Below are 18,096 nucleotides of genomic sequence, written 5' to 3' on the forward strand. Positions count from 1 at the left end.
ATCCGGTCAGGGGAATTAATGAGCCCGAGACCCTCCGAGGCGGGAATCGAACCCTGGTCCCTGGCCAGAGCTCTGCATCGAGGTCTGCCTGCTCGAACCATTGAGCCACACTTCTCCACATTTTCCAGTGCAACCGCACCTGGAGATTCCGGTATGGGAACACCGGTTTCCTGATAATAATGCCGAGCAGAATGCCACACTGGAAACCCGCTCCACACTTCTTGTAATTTGGGCCTCAGTTGAGGCATGTAAAAGCCTAAATGTCCTTTTTCGGTCTTGCCTACATCATTCTTTAGCTGTCTGTTGGCCAGGCCTGTTGTTTCACAAATACTTAGAGTGGCTTATGTGTTACTTCATTACACATGAATAAAGGGATGTGTAGTCTATCTCACTTCCCTCTCTTGATTCGATGGTTTTCCTTCTTATTTTTCTGCTTGTCCCGCGCAAGAGCATTTCGGTCTCACATTGTTTTGAGGTTCACTTGTATCTGTCCTATGCTGATGTTGAAGTTTTGCCACTCCAACCATCATCTCCTTGTGATTGCATTCAGGAAACTACAATGTTCTTTTATTTTGAGGACTTCATGGAGCATATCATTTTTCTTGCTTTCTTGCCTGTGTGCTGCTTTTTCTGCTCACATTGCCCCGCCAATGTGCATGTTGCTTCCCCAATACTCCAGCTTTTATTTCTTACTTATTTGTTTGTAAATATAGATCTTCATATGTGTCTTCCCTTTTGCTCCCACCAATCATCAGTGTTTACTTCCTGCCAACTCTCCATTCCTAACATTCCACACCCTCCCTTCCCTGTTACATCTGCTATATTTTTGTGTAGTTGATTTATTTATTGACTTGTGGGTCCGGCTGCTGTATTTTGCTACTGCAGCACAATGTTCTCAAAATGAGACTAATTTTTTAATGAACTACTCCAAAGTAAAATTCTGCCATCTTGGAACAGTAAATAAAAAAAACAAAGGAAATGGCGACCGTATTATGACCTATGTGTGTGCATGCATGATAACTCATGGTAGTCATATAAGAACGAGTGTCCCTAAATAGGAAATCAATTTCTAAATTGCCAAACATGCTTGTGCATGCACCTTGATGCATGCGTTCAAATTTCGGTATAGACGAGATGTGGCAAAGCCAAAAGCTCATCCTTTTAATACAAAGGCCTACAGGCTTCACCAGATCTATTTCATAACAAAAATCGACAATTAGGGGCTTCCATATTAAATGGCAATTCTTCACTTTGTCCTAACGCTAAATGTACCACAACTGATGGTGCCTTAAAATGCAGCTTTGGATGGTCTTTGACTTTTGAATATTCTGGACACATAAGGGTTCTATACAGGGTCGAACTGGCCGTAGCGGACACCGGCATTTCTCCGGTGCGCCGCGAGGATGGGGGCCTGTTTTGGGCTCCTGTGGGCCGTTTTTGTTACCGGGAGCCGGCAATATCGTCCCGCTGTAACAAAATAGTCAGAAACCAGCCCTAGTAAACAGCTCGGCCACTCCCCCAGGGGGCCGGCCGAGCCGTTTGCCAGGGCCAGTTACAGCTCCCAGTCCGGCCCTGGTTCTATAACCTTAGCCTCTTAGTGGATATGGATATGTACTTATTATGTTGGGTACAGAATAAAATGCACAAACAATCATTCATTCTTTTATTCCTGAGAAGTAACCATATGACATTTTAAGGTTATATCTACCAATATTACTCCTTACTGTTAACCTGTCATGGAGCAGACTATAGCACTTACCACAAAAATACATGGCAGCAGAAATCTAACAAACTGCAAACCTAACAGTCCTATTTTTGCATTGCTTTTGTAAAAGTCGATCAACCCAACAGGAGTGCCGCATCATGATACTACTGTTGCCAGTCATAAGTGACGTCCACCACCAGAGAAGCTTCTCCTTGCATACCCTGTCACCCAACCACACACAAGAGACCAGATCACATACTTTATTTAAACTGCTATGGCATGCTAAATGTTTCATTTCATTCCAGGTGGATTTCAGGGAAGTGTTGAAGAACAGAAAATGTATTCCGTAAGTAACAGGGCAAGCATGTATGGTCTTAAGGCACATAGAGATGCATGGAAAGTAAAGGGGTACGGAGTGCAGCTTTTACGCTGTAGGAACAAATAATGAACACTGCTGGCAAAAGCAAATAAAATTGACCAATGACAGTCACTTCTGGTATCTAACTACATGTCACAGGTGTACCTGTGGAATAGTGTGTGATGCTTCACATTAGATCGCAGTGTTTATGATTGAAGAGTTGGCTGTGGTTCTCCTTACTCCATCTGTAGGTCTTTGTGGGAGTTTGGTGCAGTGAGCATTTCTCTGCTTAATTGTTTGGTATCACTGGTGGGTGAGGAGTTTGAGGTCTTAGTATTTTCTGGTAATATTTCAGGGAGTTATATCTTTATAAAGTACATTTGAAGGGTAGAGTTTATCCCACTCAAAGACCTTTCAACAGTATATTGGAGTTGATTCCAGATCTTAACTTCATTACCTCAATTTGAGAAGGACCCTAGGAACACCTCTGAGGTTAACCTGAAATTAGTAGGTATTGCAGCATGAAGTAAAGATGGAGGTGTGTTTTGCTCTGAAGTGGTCCTGAAATTTAGACTTCTTGTTTCGTCAGATATAATTTTGTGTATTTTGCTTAATTTCATTCCTAGTTTATTTTTTAACTGTTTAAAGAATGGCAAAACATATGCAGTTGATTGTAGTAGTTACTGCCTTTCAGTAATTTCCCCCAAAAAGTACTTACACCTTTGCCCAGTACTAATTTCAGCATAACCGTATTTTACTGCAAGGAGTAATTTTTATTTAACATATGTCCCGGTGTTTGAAAGTTGAAAGGACTGAGTATAGTAATTCAAATTGGCTTTCAGATGGATATTTATAAAATGGCTTTTTGATCTAGGAATGTACTGATGTATTCCTAAACTGTCTTGCAGAAGGATCAAGCACAGATGTTTGGCTTTATGTACCAAAGCATGATCTGCCTCTACACTGCAGTCCGGGTAAGAGTCTCTGCATCATACTTTACCACCAAGTCCAAGAAAATGCAATGGGCCCGGGTGGCTAAAGGTGCTTTGTTGCAGTGAGGCGGGATGGGAGGGTGATGTGTTGAAGCACCTGCGCTCTGGTTTTACACCAGGGTAGCTCACATTTACAAATGTGCAGACTGGTGCTCCTCCTAGATCCATCGCATGAAGGTCCCTGCAACTTTCTTCCTCACACAGACCCACTTGGCACACAGTACATCACCGAACACTCACCTACTCTGCAATCCAAGCGGAAGGCTTCACTCTAGCGGTCACGCACCAGCCAAACAGCGCATCAGCCTCCCAGCCCACCTCTCGCCGCACCCGCTCCGCGGGTGCCGCTTCGTTGGTGTGTGCTGGTGGAGGCGGCTTCCTGAAGAACTGAGGCGAGGACACCAGCACCAAGACAGCAAGGCGGTAAGGGGCGCGAGGGACCAGCGGGGCTGCGAGCGTGCGGGGACTTCATTTCCCAGAAGTCCCTGCAAGACCAAGGAAGAGCTTCCGGTCCGCTCTCCCTGCTGGCCCGCCCCCCGCCCATCCAAGTCCGCTAAAAGCGTCCCTCTCCCTCCACCTTGTGGGACACTCACCTACTCTGCAATCCAAGCGGAAGGCTTCACTCTAGCGGTCACGCACCAGCCAAACAGCGCATCAGCCTCCCAGCCCACCTCTCGCCGCACCCGCTCCGCGGGTGCCGCTTCGTTGGTGTGTGCTGGTGGAGGCGGCTTCCTGAAGAACTGAGGCGAGGACACCAGCACCAAGACAGCAAGGCGGTAAGGGGCGCGAGGGACCAGCGGGGCTGCGAGCGTGCGGGGACTTCATTTCCCAGAAGTCCCTGCAAGACCAAGGAAGAGCTTCCGGTCCGCTCTCCCTGCTGGCCCGCCCCCCGCCCATCCAAGTCCGCTAAAAGCGTCCCTCTCCCTCCACCTTGTGGGACACTCACCTACTCTGCAATCCAAGCGGAAGGCTTCACTCTAGCGGTCACGCACCAGCCAAACAGCGCATCAGCCTCCCAGCCCACCTCTCGCCGCACCCGCTCCGCGGGTGCCGCTTCGTTGGTGTGTGCTGGTGGAGGCGGCTTCCTGAAGAACTGAGGCGAGGACACCAGCACCAAGACAGCAAGGCGGTAAGGGGCGCGAGGGACCAGCGGGGCTGCGAGCGTGCGGGGACTTCATTTCCCAGAAGTCCCTGCAAGACCAAGGAAGAGCTTCCGGTCCGCTCTCCCTGCTGGCCCGCCCCCCGCCCTTTACGCCTCCTACTTAACAACATCTCTCTCCCGCAGCGCGGGACGCAGCCCGGGCGAAGACAGGGCAAAGACAGGGCCGTTTGAGGCCGTTCGAGGACGGCAGAGGACGGCCACGGCCCTCTCACCCTGAACTCCATGTCGATTTCCCAGCCCCCCACGAAACTTAACGCACATTACTGGGACTCAGGATGCGTCCCAAAACTAGAAGTGTGTCAAAGAAAGCGACTCTGGTGACGCAAGTGACCGGCCCCATAGACCTTTTCATATCCAGGGTCAATGACACCATTGACAAAAGCATCATACTACTGGAGAAAAGAGTCTCTCTGGACCTTATGCAGGCAAAACGATCCTCGCTCGGTTCACTTGCCACTGCAAATTCCCCCGTTCACCAGGTGGCTAATAACTGCTCTTTGCCATTGCCATTAACCATCGTCCCTACGCTTACTGTTCCAAACTCCGTGGATTTATCCGTAACCCAATCGGACTCTGATCAATCATACGTCGATCTCGACGCAACTCCAGACTTAGTAGCCTGCCAATCACCGGTTGAGAAATTAGACCAGAGTGCCGTCAGTAATCCTTTACCACCTGAGCCAGAAACGACCCTAGAAACAACAAAACCAAGGGAAAATATTTCCACCCACTCCAAGGCAATGCCAATCACTAACGAAAAACCAAAGACAAAAATGAAGAATCACAACTTGATCACACCTACCCCAAATTCCACGGCAGGTATCCCCTGTTGGGTGGAAAATATGGTCATGGATTTAAAATCAGACCTTGAGACCAAAATCACAGCGCAGATTAAACCGCTTATATCAAAGTTGGATAGACTCACGTCATTAATCAACACCAAATGCAGTTGTAAATCAAGTAGGATTGGCCCAGCCCCAATGCAGGGAGCAAAGGAAACACCTCAAGAAAAATCATCCAGCACTAAACAAATAATAGATATAACAGACAAGTCTAACTCTTCACTAATCAAAAAAGCGGCAGTAACACATTCGTTTGCCAAAAAAGGGAGCAAACCGGACGCCTCCCAAAACACACCGGAGGCGGTAGATCCTTTTTCTGCCATACAAACAGGCCCAGAAGCTCAAGCAAAAGCAAATAATAGACAAACGAAAGGAAATTCCACCATTCCAGTAGAGACACCCTCCCAAGAAAAATCATCAGATCTGAAGACTAAGCAACCTCGGCTCAAAATAATTAACTTACCCCCGGAAGCTTCTCCCTTCGTGGTGGTGTTAACAGCAGTCCCCCCACTGAAGGAGGGTGCAAGAGAAACTTTCGTAGAGCTGAGGAACAAATGTGCCCAGTGGCTTCAACTCCATAGACCACTACCTGCCCACATTAGGGGCGACATCCTCTCTGCACGTAGAGGAGACTGGGTTGGTAGAAGCACGAAGGCAATAGCAGGGGACGTCATCAGTATCAAATTTAGGGAGATAGGGGCTTCAAATTACATCTGCAATTCGCCTAACAGAGGCCCCGCCACACAAATAAATCCCCTTCCCTTGTCCTATTTTTTACCCTTTTCCTCGAGGCAAAACTTTCCCTCATATGTACAACCATCAAACATTGGCCCTATAAATCCCTCTGAACACAACATGTATCATCCCCAACGCTATCCAAATAGGTCAAGCTCCTTGCAAAATTTACAGCACTCAGCTTTCCAGTGGCAACCACAAGCCTTATTTGCCCAACCCACATACCCTGGCACTCAATTTCCCGTAAATCCACCTCAGCATCCACATCATACCACCCAACAATGGTGGCAACCTCAGCAATACACGCACTATAACACTCATTTATGGCAAAAGCCGCGGCAAGGATGGTTTCCCCCATTCAACCCACTAGGCCTAAATCATCAAGCCAGAGATAGGAATGAATGGAGTGGACAGGATCATTGGACAAAACATAACGACCACATACGTTGGGATAGCTGGAATGGCCCCCAATTAGCAAATAGATATAGTCCCCTGGAGTCCGTTGACTGACTACCACAACCTCAGGAATACTCCCAAAATCACACAGACCGTCCGGAACCCGCTGAACCCCCATCAGTCCCTTTAGATCCAGAGATCCTACCTATTTCCAAGAAATTAAATGAACTAAAAAGAACAAAAAGCTCAAGGGATAACTTAACAACCCTGACCTTGAGCTCGTGGAACATCGCTGGACTAAGGACAAAAATAGAGGATGGGACAATCCAGTACCACATGCTTAATCGTCAAGTATTGTGTATACAGGAGACATGGTCACTAAAAGAATATCACCTGCAGGGGTACAAGACGTATTCGTCCCTCGCGCAGTCGGGACATACAGGTAGACCAAAGGGAGGTCTGTGCATTTATATAGCGAACACTATCCAAAACGCTAAAATAAAGGTTATCGAACTGGCACCAAACTTGCAGATCCTTGGTCTTTACTTCAAGAAAAGAGAGTCAATGATCATTATTAATTTTTATAACAATCTGGATGAATTGGACTTCGAGAGAGTTTTGACCCATCTCCACGAAAAACTAGCCACCCTCATAATGAAGCAAGGAGAAGGAGGCTCGGCAATAATAGTATGGGCAGGCGATTTCAATCTCCACGCCTGTACCCAATTAAAAAGAAAATGCCCTGGCATGGTGACAGAAGATGGCCTCTTACTTACCCATTTCGCGCACAACAAAATGGGTAGGCAAATGAACGATCTCCTATCCGATCTGGATCTCCAGATAGTAAACACCTTGGACCATGGGGAGAACTCACTTGCACCCACCTATATAGGAAGAGGCTACCAAACTACGGTGGACTTCATAATTATATCAGCTTCCTTACAATCAAGAGTTAAGACCTTTGAGGTATCACCGAATTCTCAAAGTGACCATGCAACACTAACTCTGGAAGTCTCACTAACTTATCAAAATTGTTCTCCAGTAATAATAGCCAATGCATTGACTCAGGAAAATATCAACGTGGACAAAGTAAATGGGTATACTATAAAGTGGGAGAGGATAAATCCAGAGGAACTCACCAAAGAGCTAATAAGATCAGTTTATCCCCAAATTGAAATCTGTTTGGATTTAGCTACTAGTGATATGGAGCTTTTAACTAACTTCGCCCAAATTATGGAAAAAATTAAGGTGTTACTTACAAGAAAACAAAAATCTGACCCATCCCGGGCCACTGGCTGGTTCAATCAAGAGTGCACTAAGGCACATACAAAACTAAAGTTAGCCTTGAATAAAAATGAAAGGAATCCCAGAACAATAGCCACTCTCAGAAGTGAATATCAAAAAACAAGGAAAAAGAGGAAAGAGGAATTGAAGCAAGCGCTGTGGCACGAACTCCACACTAGTGCACAGGAAAAAAACTCTATAGCCTTCTGGAGAATTATAAGATCTCCCTTCTTGGTGGATGATACTTCCCCAAAAATCGAAGCCGCCATAGATGCCGCAACTTGGGTAACACATTTTACCAGTATCTTCCAAAAACCAATTTATGACCAAGAGCTGGAAGAAGAGGAAAAAATGTTCCCACCATACCCGATAGATATAAATTTCGATATCTCTGAAATTCTTGTGGCATTGAATTCTACCAAAAAAGGGAAAGCACCAGGGCCGGATGGTGTCCCGGCAGACCTTTTTAAATATCAAACAGAACTTTGGGCACCAATTTTAACAAGGGTCTGCAGCGCTACGGCAAAAATAGGAATTCTAGAATCTTGGACTAGGTCCATTATGGTGCCGATTTTTAAAAAAGGCAATCGTATGGACCCCGCCTGCTATCGCCCAATTTCCCTGCTGGACTCACTGGGGAAAATAGCAGGAAGAGTGATATTAGAAAGACTGCAGGACTGGGCGGAAGAAAGAGGTGTCTTATCCGATCTTCAATTCGGATTCAGAAAAGGATTAGGTACTGTGGAACAAGCTCTAAATTTATCAATAATCTTCGGAAAATATGTGCATGCAAAGAAAGCAAAACTTTACATGACCTATGTAGATCTGTCCGCGGCCTTCGACTGCGTCTCGCACACAAAATTGTGGTCCCTTTTAGCACAGATGGGGATTGACCAACCACTCCTGAACTTTTTAAGGGAACTCTATTCCAATCCATCCGCAAGAGTTCGCTACGGGACAAAGGGAGAACTGACTGCGTCCTTCACGGTAGAGCGTGGGGTTAGACAGGGTTGTGTCCTGGCACCCTTTCTTTTCTCCCTCTATACCAACAACTTGGAGGTTGAGCTACTAAAGGGTGCCCGTGACCTCCCATTGGCCAAACATCGCCCGATCCCCGCTCTGCTGTATGCGGACGACGCCGTCCTCCTTGCACAAACTCCCCGTGAACTCCAAAGGTCCCTAAACAGATATTCCCAGTTTATGAGAACTCTTGACCTCCACATAAATGTGAAAAAGACTTTCATAATGAAGGCTGGAGTCGGGAAAAAACAGCAGAAATCCATCTACCTCGACAGCCAAAAAATTGATTCAACAAATGAATACTGTTATTTGGGGGTCATGATAGACAACAAACTCTCCTGGAAACCAGCAGTAGAAGCCAGAAAACATTGTTTTAAAAGAGCACTAGCCGCATTGGTGTCGTTTTCTCAAAAATTAGGAAAACGTCCACCCAGGGAACTGCTAACCATATATAAAGCCAAATGCCAATCTACAGCTTTATATGGAGCAGGACTATGGGGATACACGGACGTCACTTCTCTGCAAATTGCAGAAAATAAGTTTTTTAGATTCATCCTATTTGCCCCCAAAACTTCCTCCGTTTACGCCTGCCACTTAGAATTAGGGGCACCATACATTGAAGATCTTGCCAGAATACAACCACTCCTACTTTGGCGACGTATTTGGGTGTCAGACAAAAATGACCTCACAAAATCAATATTGGCGGATGCAATGTCTCTGGACTACGCTTTAAAAATCAAATGGCTGGCTTATATCCGGACCTTTCTTAGCGATCTTGGAATGGAAGAATATTATCTAAATCCCGAAAAAATTGGAGAACTCGCAAACGACAATTTAAAAAAGCGAGCGTTGGATCATCTGACACAATTGAGACTTCAGACAGAAGCTAGAAAACAGTCGGTGCAGCATGCTATACTGGTCCAATCTTCCCTTTCAATGCAGCCCTATCTAAAACTTGACATTGGCACCTTTGAACGATTTCTCCTGATAAGATTCAGACTGAACATATTCCATAAATTGGTGGTTTTCCCAATACCAAATGTTTGGGATTCAAACGTACCACCATGTCCTTGTGATGGGATATCAGGTCAATCCACCATCCATACAGTTCTGTTCTGTAAATTTTATCAGGACCACCGCAAACTTTGGCTATTGACCCTTTTAAAAACTTGGGGTCTTAGACAATGCAGAGCAGCCATGTTGAGTTTGCAGCTTTTGGACACCGAAGCCACATGTTACCATGTCCTGAATTTTTTAAAATGTATATATAGACATCGGAAAAACCTTTAAATTATAATAGTACTGTAATTTCTTTTTGCTGTCGTTAAATTAATTGGTAAATCAGATTTCACTGAAGATTTTTAACTGTAATGCTTTTATGGATTGTAATAATCCGAATAAAGTTTATATATATATATATATATATATATATAATACACAATACACATCACCGAAAACGTACCCGCCTGAACACTTTACAGGCAAATACTGAAGTAACTTCTTGATCTTTGTTTCTTTCAGAATGGGCCTGCGAACAAGAAAGCGGAATCCTATAAATTTATTACAATAAACCTCGTCAGATATGTGGTAATGATAACTGTTTTAATGTCATGATATTTTGTGTGTGTTATTTGACTCAGTTAGACTCAACTGGTGTATGTCAGTGTATCTGAGTAGAAGTAGCAGGCAGTGGCGTTTGTTGAGGAGAGGACACACGGGGTGGTGCCAGATACTGTGCAAGAGGTTTTTGAATGATGCCAGTGATGCATGTTGTCAGGCACGCCCAGGGCAGGTCTCGGGTTAGGGACAAGGAGCTTGCACTCATTGTCTCCTTAACTCCAAACATTGTTGCAGCATCTTTCACATAATATAAAACACAGATGAGATTTACAGGGATGTAAACCTGCTTGCCTGAGCCAAGTCAGAAAAGAATGTCTTACAGGAAGGGTATTACCAAGTCACGCATGTAGCTGAGTGCATCTTTTACTGCAGATGTGTTCCTGAAAAAGTAATGCATCACTGACAGCTGGGTTAGCAGTGTGGATGATGTCTTCAAGAATATATATTTACTACAGACCAAGTTCTCTTTACCCTCAGGAAACTACTGCAGCCAGCTGTGGAATGTCTACCCAACAGCTGTTCCTTAATCAGGTAAGAGTTTTCTTGCTCTAGTGTTATCCTATTGTAAACCACTGTGATAGGTCAATTGATTCTGGCCTCAGTTACTAAATATTCTTGAATCCTATGGGACGCAGACTTGAGATCCTGCAGGTACGACTAGACCCGTGCAAACTGTTTTAAATCAGTAAAATATGTGACATTTTGTCAAACTTTACTGGAGAAAACTTTTGCATATTTTTTCTATAGGGGATTTTTCCCTAATCAGTCCCCTAACTGATATCTTCAAGTCTTTTGAACTCAACATTTGCCCACATAATCAATTTTTGCACAGGATTGCTTGGTGCTAATTTTATGAAACGTTATGCAAGTTCCCATGGCATTTTCAAGAGGTCAATACATGATACAATTAAGACCATTGATGAAATAAAGGCAGAATTAGAAAGGGTCTGAGTCAAAATAAATATGGTACGTTTGGATCTGCACATTTGTGTGCAGGCATAAGTCAGAGTTTTTTATACACCGCATCGTTACATGTGCATTTTGTTTGCATGGTTATGATTACCAATCAACACAGGCGATTTAGTTACACCCATTATTGAAGTGTAAATAAATGACATGGGGAAAGGCCCCTATTCAGAACAACTTTGAATTTCATTACCTAATTCTAACAATTCAGCCGCACATGATGCCAAACAATACTTAATCATAAGATGAACTTTCAGTAAATCGGTCACAACAAAGTTGTTAAACATGTCCTGTCCTCAGCTCAACCAACCTTTAAAGACACTGGTTTGACAGAGACAGAGATGGAGGCAGGGCTAGGGGTAGGTGTATACAGAGAAGAGGGTGAGAGGTTAATACAGAGAAGTAGGTGGAATAGAGAGAAAGTACACTTTCCCAGGAGCCCCTTGGAAGATGGGGGCCCTGGCAATTGCCCACTTTGCTGATGCCCTAAAACATCTCTGACCATGGTCATCCAATAGCAGGACCCACAGAGATATTTAGGTTTGATTCATTCTATGTGAATTTATTTGACTTGTATATTCTTAAAATTTTGCATAGATCAGGCCTCCTAAATCTACCCTGGACATGTCAGATAAATCTTTGTTTGTCCCTCAAGGAGAGGATGGTAAACATTAATTTTAACGATTTATTGTTTTTGCCTCTCAGGGATTCTATCCATATTGTAATAATGCCCATATATTAAAAAAATCTCACAATAGGAAGATGAGGAAAATTCATACATCACCACGAAAAATGATGCCTATGACAAATCACAAAGGAGTTGACCGATAATCTTCTGATGGAGAGGAGGCCTTTCGTGGCTCAAAACAAACTAAAGAAGTTGCCGCCGTCTGTTTTAACATCATCAAAGGCCTTCGCAAATTTTTTGACTATCTGCCTTTGTACGCCCGTCGCACAGTAGCAATTGCTCTCATTACATCGAGAATTGACTACTGTAACAGTCTGTATGAAGGGGTGGCAAAATCTACCCTGCATAAATTACAGATGGTCCAAAATGCGGCGGCTCGGCTGGTTTTGAGATGGCCTAGAAAATCATCTGCATCAGCCGCCTTGGACATGCTGCACTGGCTCCCCATCCAGAAACGTATACTATTTAAGATCCTCCTGATTACATTTAGAGGCTTTCATAAGCGTGGCCCAAAATATCTGTCCAATAAATTTCACAGAAACCATCCGAACAGAGAACTCAGGTCAGCTACGGCCAACTTAATGTCCATCCCCAAGTTCAGACTGGCCACCAAAGGCGGAAAATCATTGGCAGTCCTAGGCGCCAAAGCCTGGTCTATTCTTCCGGCTCACCTCAGAGCATCCCTTTTAGAAAAAACTTTAAAAAAAATATTAAAAACTTGGATCTATGGACTGTCCGAATCAAAATGCAAAACCCTTGTCTAAATGATACCTAAAGCTCAGTTAAAACCACCTGAAACTCTATTTGTAATGAAGTCGTAGCGCCAAGATGCTCCCTGGAGTGTGCGTGCGCTATATAAAAACCCCCAAACATCAAACATCAAACATCGTGGGGGACAGCATCTCGTGAAAAGGATCATCCCTCACTTCTTGTGCACCTAATTCGACCACGCATAGTTCACACTCACATGTAAAAATCCCCTTAAACTTGAAATTACTACATCAAGAATACAAAATAAAAATGTTTTCTCTCTGTCCTTACTTTTTAAACCATTTGCATTTCTTTACCATCACTATTCCCTTTGTGACATATTCCTTCACTCTTTTTAGCACTTTTTGGTGGAGAGTCCAGTTTCTGTCTTCACCTCACAAGTTTTCTCATCCACTCTTGGTATTCTACTTTTGAGCATATTTCCCTGCTGTAATTCGGATTGTTCACCTTGTCACTGAGCCTATTACCTAATTGGCATTCAAGTGTAAAATATGTTTTCCTACTTTCTCACTATGTTAACGTTGCACATGTCCCTAATTTCTTTTGACATTGTTCTTCTTACTCTCTTTATTGGTCTCCAAACTCTCCTCTCCATCCTTCCTTCTCTTTGAATTTCTAGTTGTGCTCATCAGTACTCATCATCCATAAATGTAGTTTTCCTCTGCACCGTGGAATGGGCATTTTGCCTCTTTGTTTTCACCTTTTTTCTTGGTTGCACAAAGTTTTTGTTCTGATGACAGACTTTCCAAAATAGATTGTGTTTCTAAACGTTCTATCTTCTGTAGTTTTAGGCCGAATTTACTATGGCCCGGTATTGCTGATGCCTCCTGGTTAACTGACCCCTCCTCCTCAACTCCAGCAACCCCTGACAATTGTGAAAACAGAAGCAAGCTCCTTATTTTTTGGTTTGGGGTCATAAATCCCTGACCGTATTTATTTACACATATAAACGAGACAAAAAAACATTTTCCTTTATGTACAGTAACACACATTTGTACAGTTGGTTTACAGGAATCAATGGCTAGCCTTAACAAAGACACTAATACATTTATTTCCTATCCATAACTGCATTTCTGTTCCATTACATCCTCAAAATTCATTTTTGGGTGAGATCATCACTGGTCCCAGAGTGCTTTCCTCTTAACATCCTGTGTCCAATCAAATATGCACCTGGGTGTGTGACTCCTTATGGGAAGACCCCACACAAGGATCTCCCATACCGGGATACTCCTGTGCAGGGGGCCCATCTACCCACTAGGATACCTCTCTTGGACACCTCCTACACCCATCATTTGCCTCTCCAAGGGACTGTGCTAGGTTGTGTCCAGTGTGCCTGCAGGAGTGGATGGCAGGTAAAGACAGCATGTCAAAGGCCACCCCCAACCGCCTGTGCCCCTGTAAACTCCTTTGAACTCACTGCCAGCACTCCTTGGAGGGTCCTCTGATGCTGTTGTAATTTTGGTGTAGAAGAAAAGGATACCTTATATAGAGCATAAATGTCCAACCAATCATGACCTCAAAAGCCACAGGCCAGCATAGTCCACCTGCTATCTGGCCTCCCACCAAACAAATTGCATTGGACTAGTCCTAGCCATGCCACCAAGTTCTCAAGAAAATGTTCTTACATTCCTCAGGGCAGTGTACCCCATCCTTCGAGAACCAACCGCCCAGTCTTGATGCAGGCTGGGATAAAGATAACCCCCCCGGTTGGCTTAACCAACTTACCCATTCTATTGTGCACATGCTTTGGACTCGGAATGATGGCTGGCCCCACTCACACTGTCTCAGGAGACTCCTCCTCATGCCAACCAGGCTTGCAGACAACCAACACGAAGCAGGTCTGCCCTTTCAGTTGGAGAAGTGCCTTTTTTCTGTGCAGGTAGTGGCAGGGGTGTGGAATGTGTCTAGGAAATCATAGGCTTGTGGGTCTTTCTCGCAAAGGTTGACTTAGCAGTGCTCCCGCTTGCGGTTTCTTCCCGTTGACGCTGTCAATGAAAGGTCCTAATTGAATTTTCACCTTTCACAGAAACTGGATCAGATGTAAATATTTAAATAGGGGATATTTGAGACCATTCCCATATTTAAGGTGTGCCCTCTAATTGGATACCTACATGCATGAGACCTTGCTTGTTTGCTTGTTGCAAACCACACACCCACAAAGTATACTTATCAATTTCCCCTGACGGACTAACTACATTAGTGCAAAATCAGCCAAATCCATTGGAGTGCTTCACCTGAATTCCAGTTAGCCTAAGGCAGACAACGCCAAGTAATGAATGATACTGGTGCAACAACGCAAACAAAGGAACCCCAAAACCCCCCAGTGCTCCCTCACCTCCACAGCCTAGAAGTGCCCACCGGAGCCACCACTCAGTACAGGAATTCCTAAATTGCACTTGGGTATGGTGGGAAATGGCTCTCAAGCCCCTGTGGCTCCGTGAGGCATTTGCTGGACCTTGGCTGCCAAGCTGGATGCGATGATTCTGAAAAAAGATATTCGAGACCATTACCATAGTGCTGCCAGTTATCAGCATTGGCCCACAGGAGCCTAAAACAAAGAAACAGAAAAACAAAGAAACATGCAGGCAAAACTCTGGGTTCCAAGCACATGGGGTAGAGAGGTGGCGTCCTGTCCAAGGTGGCCAGTGGGAAAAAGAGACCCATTTTCCGCCTCTCAGCACCTTTTATGGGCTAAGCTGACAAAATTGCTCTAACAGCACCAGAAGCACTCCAATGCCTCTAGTACAGCGCCACTGGTCAGTCAATCCTGCACTGACCTTCCCCATAAAGGTCAAAATGCACCACATCCCTGGTTCGACCCAGATCACCACCATATGTATGGCTCCTTGAGTTAGGCGAGCCTTTGTCAATTTCTACATGATGAGTAATTTAGTTTCATCTCCTTGGGTAGTTTTCAGTGAGGGTCTGTCTGACATCCGGTCTACTTGCACCTCATTCCTGAGAGATTACACACATGACTCATATCTAAATCAAAGCCTGTCTAAATATGGTCATGACCATATTGCTGGTGTGCCAGAAGCAAGTGTGGCAGACCCACCAAATGTAAGATTGTCTGTGTTGTTCACTGCCATGTTGGACATGCCATCATTTATATTTTTTTCAGAAGACAGATCTACAAAGACAGACTTCTCTTCTTCAGACACAATATAACTAATGTTCCTCACTCACTTCTAATTTTCTTTCAGTGTGTATGAAACAGTTCTGAACTTTTCTGCATGAGACTTCAAGTGAGTAAAGGGCAGACCCAGCAAAAAAGATACTAGTAAGAACAGCACTGGGAGGACACACACTAAATTGAACTGCCCTTTTGAAGTCAACCAAAAAAGAGATTCTGATTGACGAGCTGGTGGTGATTGCAAAATTAGGTAATTTGGCTTCCCCTGCACTCTGAATGAGGCAGGAAAGAAAGGGATAATGTAGTAACTATTAATCAATTTTAAAAGGGTGCCCTAGTTCCACCAACATCTGTTTGAGTGCTCATTGGCCCTGCATTCAGCCTCACATACCTGACCTCCTCTTCTCTTTTGTACTCCACAAAAAAATGGACCTTATATTGGTGATCTCAACCTCTTCCTGCCACATGTGAATATGTGAATCAGGATTTAGGTAAATGTGTTGATTCCCAATATTGCAATGTTTCCAATAACATGCCTTTGCCATCCATCCTTCTGTTCGTTTGGTTTATTCTAGTGATCACATTAGAAAATGTAGTTCATGTAATCATGTGATTGTTGTGGTACGCATGCTTTATGTTCCTTCATATCGCCTATTACGATTTCTCAAATCTGTAAAACCATTCACTGGTCCAATTAATAGGCAAGTGCCAACTAATCACCATTGTCTGAAACTGAAGTTCAATATATGTTTTATTTTGGTACAGAAGGACTACAACATCTACATGGAACTCGTGAAGATGGTTCAGGTAAGTTTGCTATCTTGTATGTTACTATTACTAATGTAGGAATAGTTGCACGGTTGTGGCATTTATTGAAATCCATCTCAGTGTAGGGATGATAGCTATCAAAGTAAGAGTTGACTTATCTTTGCTTGGTATTAGTAATGCCCCTGCATGTGCTCACACACGAATATTCACCTTAAAAATATAATCAAAGGCTCTTGTATTTTGTTTCTTAAGAACGCTTTTATTAGGCTATAGCATGAGAACAATGCATATTGTACATTGTACAGTATCATTTAATGATTCAGATAATCAATGTGTAATGTCCCATTAGGTCACTATATGAAATATAGTAGAGGAAACACCTGAAGGGGACATTGGTCTATTCTTTAACGTAACCTTGACAAATGATATTGTTTACAGTTTGAACAGGCCCAGCACTAAAAGTTCCAGAGACAAGATCTGTGTCTCCTATGTAGAGGGGTCTATGTCTGGCAATTGATATTTAGTTCTGTTATCACTCACAGCAGGCACACACACAGCGTTTCACCACACTCAGAAGTGGGAATGAACCAAGATAGTGGGGCACTCCAGGCATGGCTTTGGGAGCAAAGAAAGAGTGTGGGAACAGAGTCACCACACACTGTCGGACACCCTTTCCCTGGTCCCCTCAAAGTGGACCTGTAACTCACACACAAAAGTATCCCACTCCTGCACGATTGGAACCCTTCATAGGCCCCACAGCTCCTCCCTGCACAGCGCAGTGAACTCAGCTTTACTCCATTTTAACATTGCCACATTCCAGTAGGACATGTTCGGAAGGCAGGCACCTTTCCAGTTCATGGCAATTGCGTGTTTAGTTATTATTAGGACTAACAGCCAGATGCATCAAGCTAAAAACCGGTCGCAAAGGGGCAGATTCTCAGAATCTGCCCCTCTGGGACCGGTATTTTTGCATTTCCCAAATGAAGAAATCGCTAATTGCGAAACCGCTAAATTGCGAATGTTTGCATTTAAGGAATCTCAAATTGAGATTCCTTAAATGCAATGCATGAAAGTTTAAAAAATAGCAAATTCGCTGATATGGCACGCAAATTACCACGAAGTACAACTTCATGATAATTTGCAAAAACTTTGAAAAATACACTAAAGTGCATTTTTCAAAGTTTCATGTTGCGCACACACATGCCCTAAGGGCATGTGTGTGCGTAACATATGTGCACAGATCAATTTCAGGGGTGCAACAGGGTGTCCTTTGGACACCCCTGCACCCTTGAAATCGCAATCTCAATTTGCGAATCGCTAATTGCGATTCACAAATTGAGATTGTCTTCCCATTTATTCCTATGGGCCTCTAGGCCCATAGGAATGAATGGGGAGGTATTCCTTAATTGCGAGTCGCAATTTGCGAGTCGCAATTAAGGAATTCTAAGAAATCGCTATTTTTTTTGTGATTTCTTGATGCATTCCATTTTGCTATTCCTTATTAGCGAATCCTTATTTTACGCTAATAAGGAATCGCAATATGGATGCTTGATCCATCTGGCTGATAGTCTATGAATCAGACTGTTGGTCCTCTCTGTCTCCTATGTCAGAAAATCCCCAGTAATTCCACCTCCATGGTGCTGAGATCCACTC

General features: G+C 43.9%; 1 protein-coding gene across 1 annotated transcript in view; it reads left to right on the top strand.

Moving 5' to 3' along the window:
• Positions 1–18,096, top strand: part of LOC144768842 (uncharacterized) — a 66,874-nt gene that overhangs the window by 11,725 nt on the left and 37,053 nt on the right. Inside the window, exons 3-7 of the mRNA XM_078652828.1 lie at positions 2,011–2,051; positions 2,972–3,037; positions 10,016–10,081; positions 10,592–10,645; positions 16,441–16,482. Of these exons, the coding sequence (XP_078508954.1) occupies positions 2,011–2,051; positions 2,972–3,037; positions 10,016–10,081; positions 10,592–10,645; positions 16,441–16,482 (269 nt within the window). The remainder of the gene's footprint in view (positions 1–2,010; positions 2,052–2,971; positions 3,038–10,015; positions 10,082–10,591; positions 10,646–16,440; positions 16,483–18,096) is intronic.

The sequence above is a fragment of the Lissotriton helveticus genome, chromosome 7 (assembly GCF_964261635.1).
Source record: "Lissotriton helveticus chromosome 7, aLisHel1.1, whole genome shotgun sequence".
NCBI classification, from domain to species: Eukaryota; Metazoa; Chordata; class Amphibia; order Caudata; family Salamandridae; genus Lissotriton; species Lissotriton helveticus.